The 19,235-nt window shown below is 41.8% G+C and overlaps 1 protein-coding gene across 11 annotated transcripts in view; it reads left to right on the top strand.

Moving 5' to 3' along the window:
* MARK3 (microtubule affinity regulating kinase 3) overlaps window positions 1-19,235 on the top strand; it is a 119,622-nt gene that overhangs the window by 4,048 nt on the left and 96,339 nt on the right. For 8 of the 11 annotated variants that reach the window (XM_024231453.3, XM_024231455.3, XM_024231454.3 and 5 more), the window contains exon 2: window positions 17,888-18,079. The exons of 2 other annotated variants lie outside the window; for them this stretch is intronic. In XM_024231453.3, the coding sequence (XP_024087221.1) occupies window positions 17,888-18,079 (192 nt within the window). Of the gene's footprint in view, window positions 1-17,887; window positions 18,080-19,235 lie in introns of those variants that run through there. One more of the 11 variants, XM_054530924.1, reaches the window with a different exon arrangement.

Here is a 19,235-nt window from a genome sequence, read left to right on the forward strand (position 1 = left end):
TAATTGCTGGCACGAAATGTCTTCTCTTAGGGAATGCTTCCTTGCTTTGAGTGTTTTCATGCTTTCAGTAATGTCCTGAGATGTTGTGGCCTAGTGGTGTTAATGCTTTCATTTTGATCTTCAAAAATGCCACTTGTTTGCTGGATAGCTGTTTGATAATTTAATCCGTAAACGTAAACCATAGCCTAAAGCATCCCTGTAGCATATTAGTATACAATATTTAATGCTCTTTAGCCCTGAGTAAGTAGAACAGTGATGTACCTTTCTCCCCCTGAGATAGATTAGAAAATTATATAAAGAGTGAGTAATAGAAACTCTTAGACTAGGTGAGTCAGGGAACTAATTTTCTTATAGTCCTTTTAAAGAAACCTTATTTATTTATTTATTTTTTTTTTTGAGACAGACCGAGACTGTCTCCCAGGCTGGATGCAGTGGTGCGATCTTGGCTTACTGCAGCCTCCACCTCCCTGGCTAAAGTGATTATCATGCCTCAGCCTCCCGAGTAGCTGGGATTACTGGCGTGCACCACCACACCCGGCTGATTTTTGTATTTTTAGTAGAGACAGGGTTTCACCGTGTTGGCCAGGCTGGTCTAGAACTCCTGGCCTCATGTGATCCGCCCGTCTCGGCTCCCCAAAGTGCTGAGATTACAGGCGTGAGCCAGTGTGCCCAACTGATTAGTTTTGATCATTGATCTTCACTCAGAGAAGCAAAACCTTACATTGAACCAGAGTAGAAGCTCCATGCTTTCTAAACTGAAGCCAAAAACATTCATAGCAGATTTGTGATAATGAAGGATTTCAAATGGGTCTTCTTTCTTTCTTTCTTTCTTTCTTTTTTGAGATGAAGTCTGGCTCTGTCTCCCATGCTGGAGTGCCGTGGTATGATCTCAGCTCACTGCAACCTCCGCCTCCCAGGTTCAAGTGATTCTCCTGCCTCAGCCTCCTGAGTAGCCAGGATTACAGGCATGTGCCACCACTCCCGGCTAATTTTGTATTTTTAGTAGAGACGGGGTTTCTCCATGTTGGTCATGCCGGTCTCGAACTCCTGACTTCAGGTGATCCTCCCAAAGTGCTGGGATTACAGGCGTGAGCCACCACGCCCGGCCATGTAGTGTATTTAAAATGAATTTTTGACTTTTTTTAAAATCAAGTTTATCACACATTGTTGCATTAATTTACCATGCCTTGTTACATTTTTAACTCTTGTATTGGCATGTTCTGGAAGGAGCTGTGTAGCTTTCACAGTGTGGAGCCCTTGTGTCAGTGTTACAACTCAGGTATAGACCATATTAATTACCTACATTATTACTGCACTGCTAAGTATTAGACTTCCTGCCAGTTGAGTGGTGAATGTACAAGAATGAATGGGAGCTCTCATTCTGTTGAAACCTTTTTTCTTAAAGTCAGGTTTGTTGAGATGTAGTGTTCATCTGTTTTAAGTATACAGTTTGGTGAATTTTGACAAGCGTATAGTTATGTAACCACTATCACAATCAAGATGTAGAACACTTCCATCGCCAGAAAGGTCCCTTATGGCCCTGTGTAGTCAGTGCCCTCTCCCTTTCTCAGCCCCTGGGTAAACACTGATCTGCTTTCTGTCCCTGTAGTTTTGCCTTTTCTAGGATGCTGTGTAAATGGAGTCACAGAATAAATAATCTTTTGTGTCTTCTTTCACTTAGAGTAGTGCTTTTGAGATTCATTTGAATGTGTATCAGTAGTAGTTCATTCCTTTTTATTGCTGTGCAAGTATTTCCTTGTTTGGATGTGCCACAATTTTTTTTAATCCACTCACCAGTGATGGACATTTTTGGCTATTGTGACTAGAACAGTTTTGTTTTAGTATTCTGTAAAAAATAATTTTTATTGTGCTCATCCCAGGAATCTTATTTAAATTTTAAATAATTGTATATAACTGTGATAAGAATGTCACTTATTAGATCAAGACTAAGAAAAGGCAGGCCAGGTGTGGTGGCTCATGCCTATAATCCCAGCACTTTGAGAGGCTGAGGCTGGCGGATCACGAGGTCAGGAGATCGAGACCATCCTGGCTAACATGGTGAAACTCCATCTCTACTAAAAATACGAAAAATTAGCCGGGCGTGGTGGCAGGCACCTGTAGTCCCAGCTACTCGGGAGGCTGAGGCAGGAGAATGGCGTGAACCTGGGAGGCGGAGCTTGCAGTGAGCCAAGATCGGGCCACTGCATTCCAGCCTGGGCGACAGAGCGAGACTCCATCTCAAAAAAAAAAAAAAAAAAAAAAAAAAAAAATTAGCCAGGTGCGGTGGTGCATGCCTGTAATCCCAGCTACTCAGGAGGCTGAGGTGGGAGAATCACTTGAACACAAGAGGCAAAGGTTGCAGTGAGCCGATATCATGCCACTGCACTGCAGTCTGGGTGACAGAGTAAGACTCTGTCTCCAAAAAAAAAAAAAAAAAAAAGAGCAGACAATTTGCAACATAAATATTATCTTCGTCCTTGTACACTAATTTGTTTTCATTTGATTTCCAAATATTAATGTCCACTCTTAGTGAATGGGTATATAAAAGTTTACTGTTGGCCAGGTGCCGTGGCTCACGCCTGTAATCCCAGCACTTTGGGAGGCCGAGGCAGGTGGATCACCTGAGGTCAGGAGTTCGAGACCAGTCTGACCAATATGGCAAAACCCTGTCTCTACTAAAAATACAAAAATTAGCCGGGTGCAGTGGCGGGCGCCTGTAATCCCAGCTACTTGGGAGGCTGAGGCAGGAGAATTGCTTGAACCCTGGAGATGGAGAGTGCAGTGAGCTGAGATCAAGCCATTGCACTCCAGCCTGGGCGACAGAGGGAGACTCCGTCTCAAAAAAAAAAAAAAAAAAGAAAGAAAGGCCGGGCGCGGTGGCTCACGCCTGTAATCCCAGCACTCTGGGAGGCCGAGGCGGGCGGATCACGAGGTCAGGAGATCGAGACCATCCTGGCTAACACGGTGAAACCCTGTGTCTACTAAAAATATAAAAAATTAGCCGGGCGTGGTGGCAGGTGCCTGTAGTCCCAGCTACTTGGGAGGCTGAGGCAGAATAGCATCATCCCGGGAGGCGGAGCTTGCAGTGAGCCGAGATCGTGCCACTGCACTCCAGCCTGGGCGACAGAGCGAGACTCCATCTCAAAAAAAAAAGTTCACTGTTGCCGCATCATATTATAGCTCAAAAGAACTACTCAATCTGATCCAGTGAGGTTGCTGACACTCGGAGAGGTGACAAAGGCTGCTAGTAATGACAGGAGACCACTAACTATTTAGTAGCAAAGCCTCTACTGGGCCCCAGATCTCTAGCTTAGGCTCCACAAGGAGATGTACCTGTACATAGAGTATTTCTAAAACTTTTTTTTTAAGCTTGTAGATCAGGGGTGTCCAATCTTTTGGCTTCCCTGGGCCACATTGGAAGAAGAATTGTGTTGGGCCACAGATAAAATACACTAACACTAACAATAGCTGATAAGCTTAAAAAAACTGCAAAAAAAGTCTCACAGTGTTTTAACAAAGTTTATGAATTTGTGTTGGGTCACTTTCAAAGCTGTGCTAGGGTGCATGCAGCCCTTGGGCTGTGGGTTGGACAAGCTTGCTGTAGATTTTATTTTTATTTTGAGACAGTATCTTGCTCTGTCACCCAGGCTGGAGTGCAGTGGAGCAATCACAGCTTACTGTAGCCTTGACCTCTTGGGCTCAAGCAATCCTTCCGACTCAGCCGCCTGAGTAGCTGGGACTACAGGCGTGCCCCACCACATGCATGGCTAATTTTTAATTTTTTCGTAGAGATGGGATCTCCCTATATTGCCCAAGGTGGTCTCTAACTTCTGGGCTCAAGCAGTCCTCCTGTCCCAGCCTCCGAAAGCACTGGAGTTACAGGTATGAGCCACCACACTCAGTCAAAACTATTTTTTTAAAATATTTTATTATAGGAAAATTTTAAAAAATAGAATTTTATCAATGCTTCTCAGCCACAGGGTGATTTTGCCCTCTAGTGGACATTTGACAATGTCTAAAGACATTTTTGGTTATCACAACTGGAGAAAGGTTCGGCTGACCAGGAATGCTACTAAACATTTTACATTACATAGGACAGCCTTCCACAGCAAAGAATTACCCGGCCTAAAATGTCAGTAGGGCCAGGGTTGAGAAACCCTGGTATGTACTTAGCACCCATGTACTCAACAGCGCAGCTCGGTGGCCAGTCTTACTTCATTTATAAATGAAGAAGCAAATGCAGTATCATTTCCTCTCTAAAGCTTTTAGAAGTGATAAAGTCTGTTTTAAGAAAAATAAAAGCAATACCTTTATCATATTTTCTTAATATCAAATATGCAGTATTTAAATTTTCTCACATTTCTAATTTTTAAACTGTTCAAATTAGAATCCAGCTTGAATTCATACGTTATAGTTGGCTGATATGTCAAATATTTTTTTTTTTTTTAATTGAGACGGAGTCTTGCTCTGCTGCCCAGGTTGGAGTGCAGTGGTGCAATCTCGGCTCACTGCCAACCTCTGCCACCCGGGTTCAAGCGACTGTCGTGCGCAGCCTCCCGAGTAGCTGGGATTACAGGCTCCCACCACCATGCCTGGCTATTTTTTTTTTTTTTTTTTTTTTTTTTTTAAGTAGAGACGGGGTTTCGCCATGTTGGTCAGGCTGTTCTCAAACTCCTGACCTCAGGTGATCCGCCCGCCTTGGCCTCCCAAAGGGCTGGGATTACAGGCGTGAGCCACTGTACCCGGTCAAAATATGCTTTTTAAAGGCAACCAAACAGTTTGCCTTTCAGTTTATGTTTATAGTTATATGGGGCCACGGATACATCCTTTTTCTGTACTGGCAAAATTAGAAACATATTTTTCACCTTAATTTCAAAGGATATGACACTTTGTAAGCCTGGTAACGTTATTGGCCAAAGTACCAGAGGCCCAGGGCTTTCCCAGTTAAGTTATTTAACAGTTACTGATATGTGTGCGTCATGTACTTATTATTAGTTAATGCAAATAGTCCCCCAAATTTCTGACCTCTGTGAAAGTGATGATGCTGTTGTCTAGTCAGCCATAGGTTATGTGAGACTCAATTAACCTATTCAGCAAGTGTGAATGCCTACCGTGTGTATAATACTGTGCTAGGTGCTGTAGAGGCCATATACCTCGGACACACAGCTTTCCTGCTTTTTAGGATTTCCTGCTCCTTGCAGGACAAAGCAGCCTGAGCTTTATGAAACTAGTCTGTAACTCTCAAACTTAAGCAAACATTAAAATCACCTGAAGGGCTTTAGAACCGTGATCACTGGGCCCTACCCCTAGACTTTGATTTTACCCGTAGAATTGGAATTTTTAACAAGTTGCCAGGTGATGTTGATGCTCCAGGTCCGGGGACCACTCTTAAGAATCACTATAGCAGGAATTTCTGATGTTTATTTATTAAGAGAAAAAAAATCACTGCCTTAGTGTTCAGTGAAGCCTTGCTAACTAAACTATACTCCTTTTAGATTGTACTGTGACTATCAAAGGAAGATTTCCAGACCATTTAATTGAGTTTTCAGGTTCCATGAGTTTAAAAAAAACTGTTTATTAAAAATTGTGGTTGTGGAAAATAACAATAGTTGCCATTTGGTGATCACTTAACTGTATACCAGCCAGCAATACTTTGTAGAGTATCTCATTTAAAATATGTAATATGGTTTTATTTAATCAGCTTTTTTTTTTTTTTTTTAATTTCCTGAGGCGGAGTCTCGCACTGTTGCCTGGGCTGGAGTGCAGTGGCACAATCTCGCTCGCTGCAACCTCCGCCTCCCAGGTTCAAGTGATTCTCCTGCCTCAGCCTCCCAAGTAGCTAGGATTACAGGCAGCTGCCACCAAGCCCAGCTAATTTTTAAATTTTATTTTATTTTTTGAGACGGAGTTTCACTCTTGTTGCCCAGGCTGGAGTGCAGTGGCGTGATCTCGGCTCACTGCAACCTCCGCCTCCCAGGTTCCAGCAATTCTCCTGCCTCAGCCTCCCAAGTAGCTGGGATTACAGGTGCCATGCCCAGCTAATTTTTTTATATTTTCGGTAGAGATGGGGTTTCGCCATGTTGGCAGGCTCATCTCAAACTCCTGACCTCGTGATCCTCCCTCTTCCCTCCTCGGCCTCCCAAAGTGCTGGGATTACAGGCGTGAGCCACTGTGCCCCTGGCTTAATCAGCTTTTTAACTTCTAAGCACAACCTATTGAATCAAGCTGTCTGGGCCTTATCAGAAAGAAGTTGGCCTATAGTTTCAGCTACTCAGGAGGCTAAGGCCAGAGGACCACTTGAGGCCAGGAATTCCGGTCCACCTGCACAACATGGTGAAACTATGTATCTTAAGAAAGAAAAAAAAAAGTTGATCTCTGAAGAATTCATGAAAATATTTAGTCAGTTTTCAGGGAAAGATCTTATAGACTTCAATTTGAGCATCCTTATGTATGTAAATTAGGTAAAGGTTGAAATTTGCAGTGAATAGAATTTTGGTCATTTAAGTTATGTAGCTCATGATATATACATTGTAACTATTTAGACTTACATGGTGCATGATTTACATTGTAATTACATAGAGGCTTATACAGTACAGTCTAATAAAAATTAGTATTAACTATTTAATTGCAAAGAGGATTGTTCTGCATTTCATTACCTTTTTTTTTTTTTTTTTTTTTTTTTTGAGACAGAGTTTCACTCTTGTTGCCAGGCTGGAGTGCAATCTCGTGACCTTGGCTCACTACAACCTCTGCCTCCCAGCCTAAGTAGCTGGGATTACAGGCATGCACCACCATGCCCAGCTAATTTTTTGTATTTTTAGTAGGGATGGGGTTTCACCATGTTGGCCAGGCTGGTCTCGAACTCCTCACCTTGGATGATCCGCCTGCCTTGGCCTCCCAAAGTGCTGGGATTACAGGCTTGAGCCACTGCGCTCGGCCTGCATTTTATTATTCTAAGATATAGCCAAATTTTATGCCTGGAATTTGTTCCTGGGCTGGAACAAATTCCTAGTAAGAGTCGGAATATTCCATGACTTGTGGCTTTGGTTAAAAAAGAAAAAGGAGTCAGGGAATGCAGTACCCTCTGATCACCACTGGGAGGACTAAAGCAGAAAATTCATTTGTCTCATATCCATTTTAAAATTTCAAATTAAACATGAAGGAGAAAATAAATCTCTTACTGGGAAGCCTTAATGTCCTGTCTCACACAAGAAGTTAAAGGTTGTGCTTGGAGTTGGTCTGCAAAAGTAATAAGGAATTTGTACGGACCCATCTGCACCTGCTTCTACAGAATGATTGGAAGGGCAGAAGTTGGCTTTGAAAGAAAAGCCCTTTTTTTGGAGGTGGGAGGGGCATCCAACTTTGTCTTCAGCCGAGAGTTCGCTAGCACTACACTCTAGCCACTCAAGCTGCTCAACTATGGTTAGTCTTGTGTACTTCTGTGTGCACTAGATAAGACATTGTTTCTGTGGGTTATGTGGGACTTTGAAGTTCAGTGTTGAAGCTCAAACAAAGCAGGTGTTTTTTCTGTATTTCTTGTAGATAGGCAGTTGCTTTTTGTTGGACCTAAATATTGTGGGGTTTGTGTATGGACATTTGACACAAAAATCTGTATTGGTAGAATTTAATATAAAATCAGAGAAGTTGAATTCACAGGTTTTGTTCATAGAATTTTACATAACCCTAGTCTTTTTTCTTTTTTTGTGATGGAGTCTTGCTCTGTTGCCCAGGCTGGAGTGCAGTGGCATGATCTTGGCTCACTGCAACCTCTGCCCTCCTGGGTTCCAGCAATTCTCCTGCCTCAGCCTCCCAAGTAGCTGGGATTACAGGCACCCGCCACCATGCCTGGCTAATTTTTGTATTTTTAGTAGAGACGGGGTTTCACCATGGCCAGGCTGGTCTTGAACTCCTGACCTCAAGTGATCCACTGGCCTCGGCCTCCCAAAGTGCTGGGATTATAGGCATGAGCCACAGCGCCTGGCCACAATCTTACACTACTTTCCTGAAGGGATATGTGATGGAAAGAGTCTGGGCTTGAAAGTGGAAGACAAAAATGAGAGCCTAAGACTGATTGAGATGAAGATTCTGAAGAGGTAGAATGGACCTCATAAGATGGAGCAAAAAAGAAGGAACAACATATAAAAGGAGACGTTAGAATTTAGAGTTATAGACTGGAATTTGAAACTAGTCTTGAGATTTAAGTAACTGTGGACAAATTCACTTGGCTATGCCTCATTTTTTTTTTTAATCAAAAGGATAACATCATCTCAAGTTGTGTCTTGGTTTTTTTGTTTGTTTACTTAGATTTTTATGACTTCACTTTCTCAATTTCCTCTGTGGCCAGATTCACATCTGTCTGTCTGTTCTGCTGCATAGTTGTCATCCTGAGATCTCCCTTCACCCATATCCTAGGGATTCCCTTTGCCTTTCCTGTTCGATCCATTTTCTTCCCCTTGGTTCACTCCCAGGTTTCATTGCAGCAGTTCCTCCAGTGATTTTCTGAGAAAGTTGCTCGGAGGTAAATTTTTAAAATCCTTTCATATCTGCAAACATCTTTATTCTGTTCTCATACTTGATTGATATTTTGGCTGCATATAGAATTCTAGACTGAATGCCCTTTTTCCTCAGAATTTTGTTTTTTGTCTTATATAGCATCTGACACTCCGATTTGGGGAGAGAGAATGATATTTTGAGTCTTGCTTATTTTTCTGTGTTTATTTAAGGCTGATTGGAAGTTCTGTGCATTTGGATGGATCTTGAATACAACAGTGGGGCACACTGTTATTTCTTTGTGGTGCTCTTGATACCAATATATTTTGTCTTATCACTTGGCCTGGGCAAGCACAGAATGCCCATGTTCCAGGGAGCTGAGTCAGGGGAGAGGGCAGAAGGAAAGGTCTGTGGCTTTCTGCTTTCTCTTCTTGTTTTCAGTGTCCCTGCCCTCAGTCGTGCCCGGTGTCCCCAAGCCCAGAGACTTTCCATTTTGCCCTTTTCTAAAGAACCTCTGGTTTTTTGCCAGAGTGGGAGAGGAGACCCAGGGGGTCTGTTACTTAAAAGACTGACAGATCTTCTTGTTTCAGGCTTACTTCACTCACACTTCTAGAGGTGCTTGTACTACCAGTTCCTGAACCTTTTGAGGGTTCTATAATACAAATCATGATTTTCCAATATCTCCATAGCTGGCTTAGGATTAATATTTCTTGTACGTGTTAAGTCATTTTCCTTCTTTTTTTAGTTTCTGAAAGTGTATCTGTCATCACTTCTATTTTCTTTGTCTTGTGGCTTTTTTCCTTATGCCTTATTTTTTTTCCTTTACTTTCATATTAATGGAGTTTGGAGAGGGAGGGGAGGTAAATGCAGCCATGATTTATAACCAGACTTGGATTAGGTATTTACATATGTCAATACATGTCTTTAAAATTTAGCTAGTACTTGTTATTATAAATAACAAACTAAGATTGTTAGGCTTCTTGAAAAATTGGCGGTAAATTTGGCTAATTTTGGGTTGTTGTAGTAGAGTCGCATTTCCCCTTTTCACCCAAGCTTTCTTAGCTCTTCTTGGATGGTGCCTGGCCTGAGATGTTCCTAATCTCTCATAAGAACTCTCCTACTTGCCCTTTGAGGACTCCATCCCTTCACATCTTGGGGTACCTTTTTTCCTTCATCTCACCCAAATGTGATCATGTCCTTTGGGTGCCTAGAGCTGCAATATCCAGCACAGTAGCAACTAGCCACATGTAGGCCTACCAAGCATTTGAAACGTGGTTAGTTTGAATTTAGGTGTTCTGTAAGTATAAAAGATAAACCAGACTTCAAAGACAGTATTTCAAAAATAGGATATAAAGCCTTTTTATATTATGCATTGATATATTGGGGGATATATTGAGTTAAAATGGTATTTAAATTAATTTAACATATTAAGTATGTTTCTTTTTACATTTTTTAATGGAGCTACTAGAAAATTGAAAATTATATATGTATGTCACATTATACACCTATTGGACAGCATTAGAGTATTCACTCTGATTTTCTCATGGGGCAGGAATTGCCCCTTGTTTCAGTTGCTATTCCCCCATTAGCACCCCGTGTATATCATGAGTGCCTTGAAGGTTTGACACCACACTTTTCTATTTCTTTTATTCCCTGCTAATGCCTACCATATAGTTGACTAGCCGAAAGTTACTGAATAAACATTTTTTTTTTTTTTTTTGAGATGGAGTCTCGCTCTGTCACCCAGACTGGAGTGCAGTGGCGCGATCTCGGCTCACCGCAACCTCCGCCTCCCAGGTTCAAGCGATTCTCCTGCCTCAGCCTTCTGAGTAGCTGGGACTACAGGCACCTGCCACCATGCCTGGCTAATTTTTTTATTTTTAGTAGAGACGGGGTTTCACCATATTGGCCAGGCTGGTCTCGAACTCCTGACCTTGTGATCCTCCTGCCTCGGCCTCCTAAAGTGCTGGGATTACAGGCGTGAGCTACCGCACCTGGCCTGAATCAACTTTTTTTTTAGCCACAACTTGTGCCTTACGAGTTTTTTATTATAAGGATTAGACAAGTAAATTATTTTTCACCGTATTACATTAGTTCACCTACTATACCAGTAACAATTATTTGATTCAAAAGTGCAACAGATTTTACTGTATTTATGGGACAATAACAGTTCCCCCTTCCTATTCATATTCTTAGATGCTTTTTCATAAATTCAGCTGTGAAGAGTCACATTATCTTTGATCCGTGTGAGACTATCTTCTTGTTTTATCTATTCTTGTTAGTCTCCATATGTCATTGCTCTTACCCTCCATCCCACTTTACTGCTTTAATGTGTTTAGTATGTGTATGTGTTCTTACATAGTTTATTTTGGTATGTTTGGTACTTTATGTAAATACTACGTATGTCTCATCTGTGCACTTAATATATTGCATCTAACTGCTGAATAGCAGTGAGATGTATGCATCTACCACATTTTACCAGTCTGCTTGCCAGAGGTGCACATGTTAATTTTCTCCAACTCTGTCACCACAAAAAAAATGCTTCAACATCTTCATACTTGTCACCTTATGGAGCAATGTAAGAGTTTCTTTGGGATATATAGCTTGGAATAGACTTGCTGGGTCACAGGAAATGTCAGATTGTTCTTCTAGATGGCTGCTTCCATCAATAATAGTGCACCACAGTTTTTGTATTCCCGTTTCTCTGCCAACATTTCAGAGCTTTCTAACTTTTCCCTGTCTAACAGGCCTAATGTGATACTACATGGTGGTTTTAACTTGTATTTCTCTATGATTTTTAGAATCTCTTTATACATTCCTTGGCTTTGGGTGCATTCTTGTTTTCTTGGGGGTTGGTGATTTTTATCAAATCAAGGACAGACATCCCATTCTAATCCTAGTTTGCTATAGGAATTTTGTGGGGGCTTTTTGGTAGAGACAGGGTCTTGCTATGTTTGCCCAGGTGGGTCTCAAACTTCCGGGGTTAAGCAAGCCTCTTGCCTCAGCCTCTGAAGGTGCTGGGATTACAAGCATGAGTCACCATGCCTGGCCAAGAGTTTTTAAATTATAAATTGTTCAATCTTATCAAATCCTTTTTCTATGTTGAATGAAATAATTGCCTAGCTGCTTTCAAAAGTGAAACGTGACTTTGTGAATATCTCTAAAGTACAGAATACTTGGAGGACAGCCATTTATTGTCACAACTTGGCTTTGTGGTTTGTTTTTGTTTTTGTTTTTTAACATTTGGAAACCATACCTATGTGTTAAGTAGGTGGCTTGTGATTTAAGGAATAGAACGCATGTAAGGGCACACTTCTTGTGTTTTACAGAAGGGACCAAGTTCTTTTGAGGAAGATTTGAAACATAGTGTAAAGTTGTTGCTGTTTTAAACTTGTAAACCTGATTTCTTCTCATGTGGGAGGTACGTAAGTAGGCCTCTCAAATTTCACGTTGGTTCTCTGCCTGGTAGATACAAGGGCAAAACTATCCTGGAACCATATTGATGTTAAAAAATTTTTTACGGACTTCCTGCCGGCAAGGATTTTTTTAAAAAGATTTTTTAAATGTGTCTAAGAAATGTTTTAATTTGTCTTCTGATTATACAGTGATTTACAATCCATGGTTCTTTTATATGTGGGCAAAATTAAGAACTAATACGTAAAACAAAATGGAGCACATTCCCATTTTTCTTATTGCTTTGCGCTGATATGGCCCCTATGTCAGTTAGTAGTGCTTCGGCTGAACGTCACAAAGACCTAACACAGTGCCCTAAACAAATAGGGGTTTGTTTTTCTCCAAAAAGAAATTTGGGGCAGGGCGCAGTGGCTCACGCCTGTAATCCCAGCACTTTGGGAGGCCGAGGCGGGCGGATCACGAGGTCAGGAGATCGAGACCACGGTGAAACCCTGTCTCTACTAAAAATACGAAAAAAATTAGCCGGGCATGGTGGCGGGCGCCTGTAGTCCCAGCTACTGGTGAGGCTGAGGCCGGAGAATGGCGTGAACCCGGGAGGCGGAGCTTGCAGTGAACCGAGATGGCACCACTGCTCTCCAGCCTGGGGTGACAGAGTGAGACTCCGTCTCAAAAAAAAAAAAAAGAAAAAGAAATTTGGAGGTATGCAGCGTCTAGCTTTGGATCAGCAGTTCAGTAATATTGGAGTTGGTGGTATTTTAAAGTAGTTTTGTCTTTTCTGTCATGTTTGAGACCCCGTAGCTACAGGATAATGTTTTACAGCTACAGCTACATGGTTGCATTCAAGGAAGGAGGAAGGAACTGTACTGGCAACTCTGTCCTTACCCCCCCACCCTCCTTTTTTTTTTTTGAGATGAAGTTTCTGTCACTCAGGCTGGAGTGCAGTGGCGGGATCTCAGCTCACTGCAGCCGTCACCTCCCTTGTTCAAGCGATTCTCATGCCTCAGCCTTCCGAGTAGCTGGGATTACAGGCATGTGCCACCATGCCTGGCTAATTTTTGTACTTTTAGTAGAGATGGGGTTTCACCATGTTGGCCAGGCAAGGTCTCGAACTCCTGACCTCAGGTGATCTGCCAGCCTTGGCCTCCCAAAGTGCTGGGATTACAGGTGTGAGCCACAGTGCCTGGCCTCCCCTTTTATGATAAACAAAGGCATTACCAACCCCTACCCCGTACTACATTGCCACCTAGTAGACTTTAACTAATGAGAACTGGCCAGAACTTAAGCCAAATGGCTATCTCTAGCTGCAGAGAGGTTTGGGAAAACAAGTATTTGGCCAATGTGGTCTCCCTAAACATGTGTTCAACTTCTTGAAGAAGGAAATCTCATATCTTTGGCTGTATTCAGCATTATTTTCAGTAGCAGTGTTCATATTCTAGTTTTCATAGTGGATGAAGTGGTACCAGCTCAGTTCCACAGGAGGGAGAAGAATCAGGACTCATTTAATCCATAAGAATTAAACTCAGCAGCTTTCGAGTACCCGTTATGTGCATAGTCTGCCATGAAATATTATAAAGTAGCCCAGGCATGGTGGCTTACACCTGTAATATCAACACTTTGGGAGAATAAGGCAGGAGGATTGCTTGAGGCCAGAGTTTGAGATCAGCCTGGACAACATAGTGAGATCCTATCTCTACAAAAAATTAAAACATCAGCCATGTGTGGTGCACGCACCTGTAGTACCAGCTACTAAGGAGGCTGAGGTGGGATGACCCCTTGAGTCCAGGAGTTCGAGGCTGCAGTGAGGGGTATGATCAGTCACACTACTGCACTCTAGCCTGGGCAACAGAATGAGACCCTGTCTCAAAAAAAAAAAAAAAAAGGGTTATCAAAGAATTACATAACGTGTGTGTGTGTGTGTGTGTGTGTGCAGGTTGTTTATTGGCTCCTTAGGAAGAAAAAAATATGTGTATGAAATAATTGATTAATAATAGTACAAGAATTCATAATTATTTGTTTAAATGTTTAATGTTGGTACTGAGTGCTGTGGCATAGGAATAGGGAACTTTTTCTTAGGGTCGGTGATGGATTCTTGGGAAAATAAAATGAAGGGCAAACAGAAGCAAAAGACAATTTAATTTGCTTCTGTTTCAAGGGAACTTTTTAAAAGTTAATTCTTAAATTTTTTAATTTAAGGACTTCGTCAGGAAACATCAAATTAAATATATTGAGTTTAACCCTAACAAGCATCAGATCTTTCAATCTGTTGTATGAGGAAATACAAGTTTCTTTCTGCTTTCTATTACGATTGTTGATTTGCATGAGCGTGTTTTAGGTTAGGCTGTGTTATGCTGTGGTAATACATACTGCCAAAATCCTCATGATTTAACACAATAAAAAACTTTTGCTCACACCAAGTCTGCTTGAGGGCTCATTGGCTCCGTGGAAACTGATCTCCATGTCCAGGCCAGTTTGGTCTTGTGGCCATCCATTTTAGGGCAGTGCTTAGGGTCAGGAGAGCAAAACACAGGGCTGGAGAGTTAAGCGCAGGCAACTAAATGCTTCAGCATGGGAATGTCATTCATTTTCACTCACAGGACGTGTTCAACTTAGTCACATGGCTATCTATACCTAACCTCAAGGGAAGGGAGTGCAGTCCTCCAGTAACTGAGATGTAAAAAAGCCAGTATGGTGTATATAGTATTGTCTACAAAAAAAAAGTAGCATAATAAAGTTAGATACAGGCAAAGTACTTTGGGATCCCAGTAAGGAGGGAAGTAAGAAATTCTGATGAGATGCAGGGAGAACCATAGAAGGGTTCATGAAGATGGTGACAGATGATACAAACTCAATAGAATGAGCAGGTTTTTCTTAGATTTGAAGAGAAGAAAGGACATTCAAACTAAGGGAACAACACTGACTGAGTCAGAGCTAGACTCAAAGCTAGAGTCTACTGGATGATGTCGTGGGAGAGGAAGAAGAGATGAGCGGGCCTTGAATTCGTTTAAAATTCAGCAAAAATGTATTGAATGTCTACCATGTGCTAGGCACTGTTTCAGGTTTGGGGAATATCTGATAATGAACAAAACACAAAAAGCCTGTCCTCGTGAAGGTTACATGCTAGTGGATGAAGCGCTAAGGAGTTAGTATTTTATTATAAGCACATTAGTGAGTAAGCAGATAGGAACATTGGATGCCTGTGAATCTTAAGATTTTCCTGGCCGAGCGCGGTGGCTCATGCCTGTAATCCCAGCACTTTGGGAGGCTGAGGTGGGTAGATCACTTAAGGTCAGGAGTTCGAGACCAGCCTGGCCAACATAGTGAATCCCTGTCTCTACTAAAAATACAAAAATTAGCCGAGCATGCTGGCGCGCACCTGTAGTCCCAGCTACTCATGAGGCTGAGGCAGGAGAATTGCTTTAACCTGGGAGGCGGAGGTTGCAGTGAGCTGAGATTGTGCCACCGCACTCCAGCTGACAGAGTGAGACTCCATCTCAACAAAAACCAAGATTTTTCTAATATTTCTATTTTACATTAAATAGAAGGCAGTTGGTTTGCATGAAAATTATTATTTCATCAATTTGACTGCCTCATTATAGAAAACACATATTGAAGTCAAATAAAACGTAGAGATGAATCTCTGAAGTTAAAATATGTTATTTGGGATGCAAGAATTGCAATCTGGGGCACACAGACCACAGGGTGGTCTTCAGTATGTATGAAGAACAAAGTAAAGATTGGCGATTTTATAAAGAGAAGTGTTACATATTTTGAAAGACAGGTCATTGGCACTAGTAAAGTTTTGGGGAGGTGGCAAGCCCTGATTGGTGAGTGAGAGTGGTGGGTAATACTGGTCTTAGAGTCAGCAACAAGTTGTTTCAGTAGCCATTAGATAAACTGGTTTCAGGTTACAATAGGCAGTTTCGGCAGCCAGGCTTACAGAGAATTGTAATCTTGGAGCAATGTTACATCCCTCCCCCTCCCCGGCCCCCCACCCCATCCCCACCCCTCAACTCTGATTTAGTTGAATATGAATAGAATGACCCAATTAGTATGATGAGCTTTCACACATGAAGGTTGAATTTATGAAGCATGTAAATTTGAAAATGCATGTTTACATTGCAAAAAGCTTTTTTAACAAAAATTTTGGCCAGTAGTATAATTTCAGTGAATATGTTTTCATTGCACAGATAGTAAACCACTTGATACATACCTCATGGGGACATGGACTGCTTTATGCACTGCTTTTTCCCACACCTTATATAGTGCCTGGTGTGTGTGTGTGTGTGTGTGTGTGTGTGTGTGTGTAACTCACTCAGTAAATATTCAGTGAATGAATGAAGAAATTCAGAAGATAAAAAAGAGAAATTTCCTATTTTTAACCTTCTGAACACTATAGTGGTTAACATTTATATCTTTTATTCAGCCATTCTAATATTTATTGAGTACCAGTTTTGTACCAACTGCTGTTCTAAGATATAAGAAATAATAAATTCCTGTTACTGTTTTCATGAAACTTAAATTCTAGTGTAATTAAAATCATGTAGAAATAAACATAAACATGATCGCCCAGCTTCTTTTAAAACTAGACTACAGTTGATGTAATAATTTGCATTACAACAGCATGCATCTTGTGCACAACAAAACTACCTGTTTTTGTATTAAAGCCTTAGTGTCAAAGCTTTATTATCATTTTAGTCTTTTATCAACTCCATATTTATAAATGGTCTATTTTCCGAAAGTTCTAATATGGAAATCAATCATTTTTGTTAGAGGAACAATGTTTACAAGTTGCCTAGATTTGTAGCGAGGTCATAAGAAGCCTGTTTAATCTAAAATAGACATTTGCAATACAAACAGAAATTGTTGTTGAGATGCCATATTATGTGATAACTGAGTAAAACAGACAAAAGCCTATCCCCAAACCTGGTATGTGAATGTGAAAAATATTAGAGAAATAATGAAGAAGTAGATGGAGATTAATGAGGAAATTCTGAAAAGGACATCTTTTGAGAAATTCAGAGGTAGATGGCGCAAGTTTTAAAGCTTACTTTCACTTTAAAACACCTGAGTTTCATTTCCTTTGACTTGAGTGCATTACAAAGCAGTTTATTAGTTAAAAATCAGGCTTGTTTTGATTTATAGGTATATAGAGAAAGACAGGACATTTTCCTGGACAAAAAGTTGGAAAAGAGAAACGTGTAAAGGGGGTGGAAAGTGGCTGTGAGTGTGTGTGGAATGAGAAGCCTCCCTTGGGCAGGAGTTAACAGCCACAGTGGGGAAAGGATTGGGGCATGTAATCCTTTGAGTGTGTGGGGGCCAAGGGAGCAGTAGTAGCAGGAGGCCTGCGCATACAGCCATGTACACAGTGTGCACACAGAAGTGTAATTCTTGGGCCTGAATATTTCATAGGATAGAGACATATTGAGTACTTTATTCATCTATTCAACAGGGGCCATCTATTAAGGGCCACACAGTCTAGCTGTTTCTGTTAAGCATATTGTTTTGAATTACTGTTAGCAAGTGTAGTGTAGAAGGAAATTGGGAATCCAAATTCTCTATGGATTTCCCCCTGAAGAGTTATGTGGCTGTATCCTTATCTAGTGAATGGTGACATGAGCTTTTCCCCTGCTGCACGGGCTGTAGTGAGGCTCAGGTGTGCAGGTGCACTTACTAACATATGGAAAAGTTAAGCACTGTATAACCGGAAGGTAGCCCTTTTACTCCTGTTTTATATGACAGCCACGTATGCAAAATATCTCATTTCTTCCTGAACACTCAATTGAACTTCAACACTTGGTATTTTTCATCTCAGAATTTTTATTTTCCTCAAATTTATATTATGTGGTTAAATTCCTTTGAAGTGCTAGATACTTTAAGATTAAAGTTAAAGTAGGAATGTTTTTTCTTCAACCAGAAGCTCTTAGAACTTGGCAAGTACTCTGTGTTCTCTCATTTCCTTATCTTTGTATATGCTGTATTGCAGCACACGTCACATGGAGATGGGCGTCAAGAAGTTACCTCTCGTACCAGCCGCTCAGGAGCTCGGTGTAGAAACTCTATAGCTTCCTGTGCAGATGAACAACCTCACATCGGAAACTACAGACTGTTGAAAACAATCGGCAAGGGGAATTTTGCAAAAGTAAAATTGGCAAGACATATCCTTACAGGCAGAGAGGTAAATACCAGTTATGCTTATTTCTGTTATGACAGTTGCTCTGTTTATTTCCATGTAAGAGAGAGAAAAGAATATAGATATAGGCCTTATTTGTTTTTTTTAATACGGAGTCTTGCTCTGTCACCCAGGCTGGAGTGCAGTGGCATGATCTCAGCTCACTGCAAGCTCTGCTTCCCAGGTTCACACCATTCTCCTGCCTCAGCCTCCCGAATAGCTGGGACTACAGGTGCCCACCACCACACCCAGCTAATTTTCTGTAGAGACAGGGTTTCACCATGTTAGCCAGGATGGTCTCAATCTCCTGATCTTGTGATCCGCCCGTCTCGGCCTCCCAAAGTGCTGGGATTACAGGCGTGAGCCATAGCGCCCGGCCTTATTTGTCCTTATTTCTAAGGTAACTAAGCTTTTCATTTGTTTTGTTTTGTTTTATTTTAGGTTTTTTTTTTTTTGAAATGGAGTCTCTCTGTCGCCTAGGCTGGAGTGCAGTGGCGCGATCTCAGCTCACTGCAACCTCCACCTCCCAGGTTCAAGTGATTCTCTTGCCTCAGCCTCCTGAGTAGCTGGGATTACAGGCGCACACCACCACGCCAGGCTAATTTTTTTTTTTTTTTTTGTACTTTTAGTAGAGACAGAGTTTCACTATGTTGGTCAGGCTGGTCTTGAACTCCTGACCTCGTGATCCGCCCGCCTTGGCCTCTGAAAGTGCTGGGATTACAGGCATGAGCCACCGCGCCCAGCCTATTTTATTTTCAAGACAGGGCCTCGCCCTGTCACCCGGGCTGGAGTGCAGTGGCGCAATTATGGCTCACTATAGCCTCGACCTCCTGGGGTCAGGCAGTTCTCCCAACTCAGCCTCCCAAGTAGCTGAGACTACAGGCATGCACTGCCACACCCAGCTAATGTTTAAAAAATTTTTTTGTAGAGACAGGGTTCTCACCATGTTGCCCAGGCTGATCTTGAACTCCTTAGTTCAAGCAGTCCTCCTGCCTCAACCTCCCAGAGTGTTGGGGTTACAGGCATGAGCCATACCTCACTAATTAAGCTTTTTCTTTTTTTTCAGGGTGGGGGGGTGGTCGGGGGTTGGGATGGAGTCTTGCCCTGTAGCCCAGGCCTGGAATGCAGTGGCGTGGTGGTCTCGGCTCTCTGTAACCTCCGC

The sequence above is a fragment of the Pongo abelii genome, chromosome 15 (genome assembly GCF_028885655.2).
Source record: "Pongo abelii isolate AG06213 chromosome 15, NHGRI_mPonAbe1-v2.0_pri, whole genome shotgun sequence".
In the NCBI taxonomy this organism is placed as follows: domain Eukaryota; kingdom Metazoa; phylum Chordata; class Mammalia; order Primates; family Hominidae; genus Pongo; species Pongo abelii.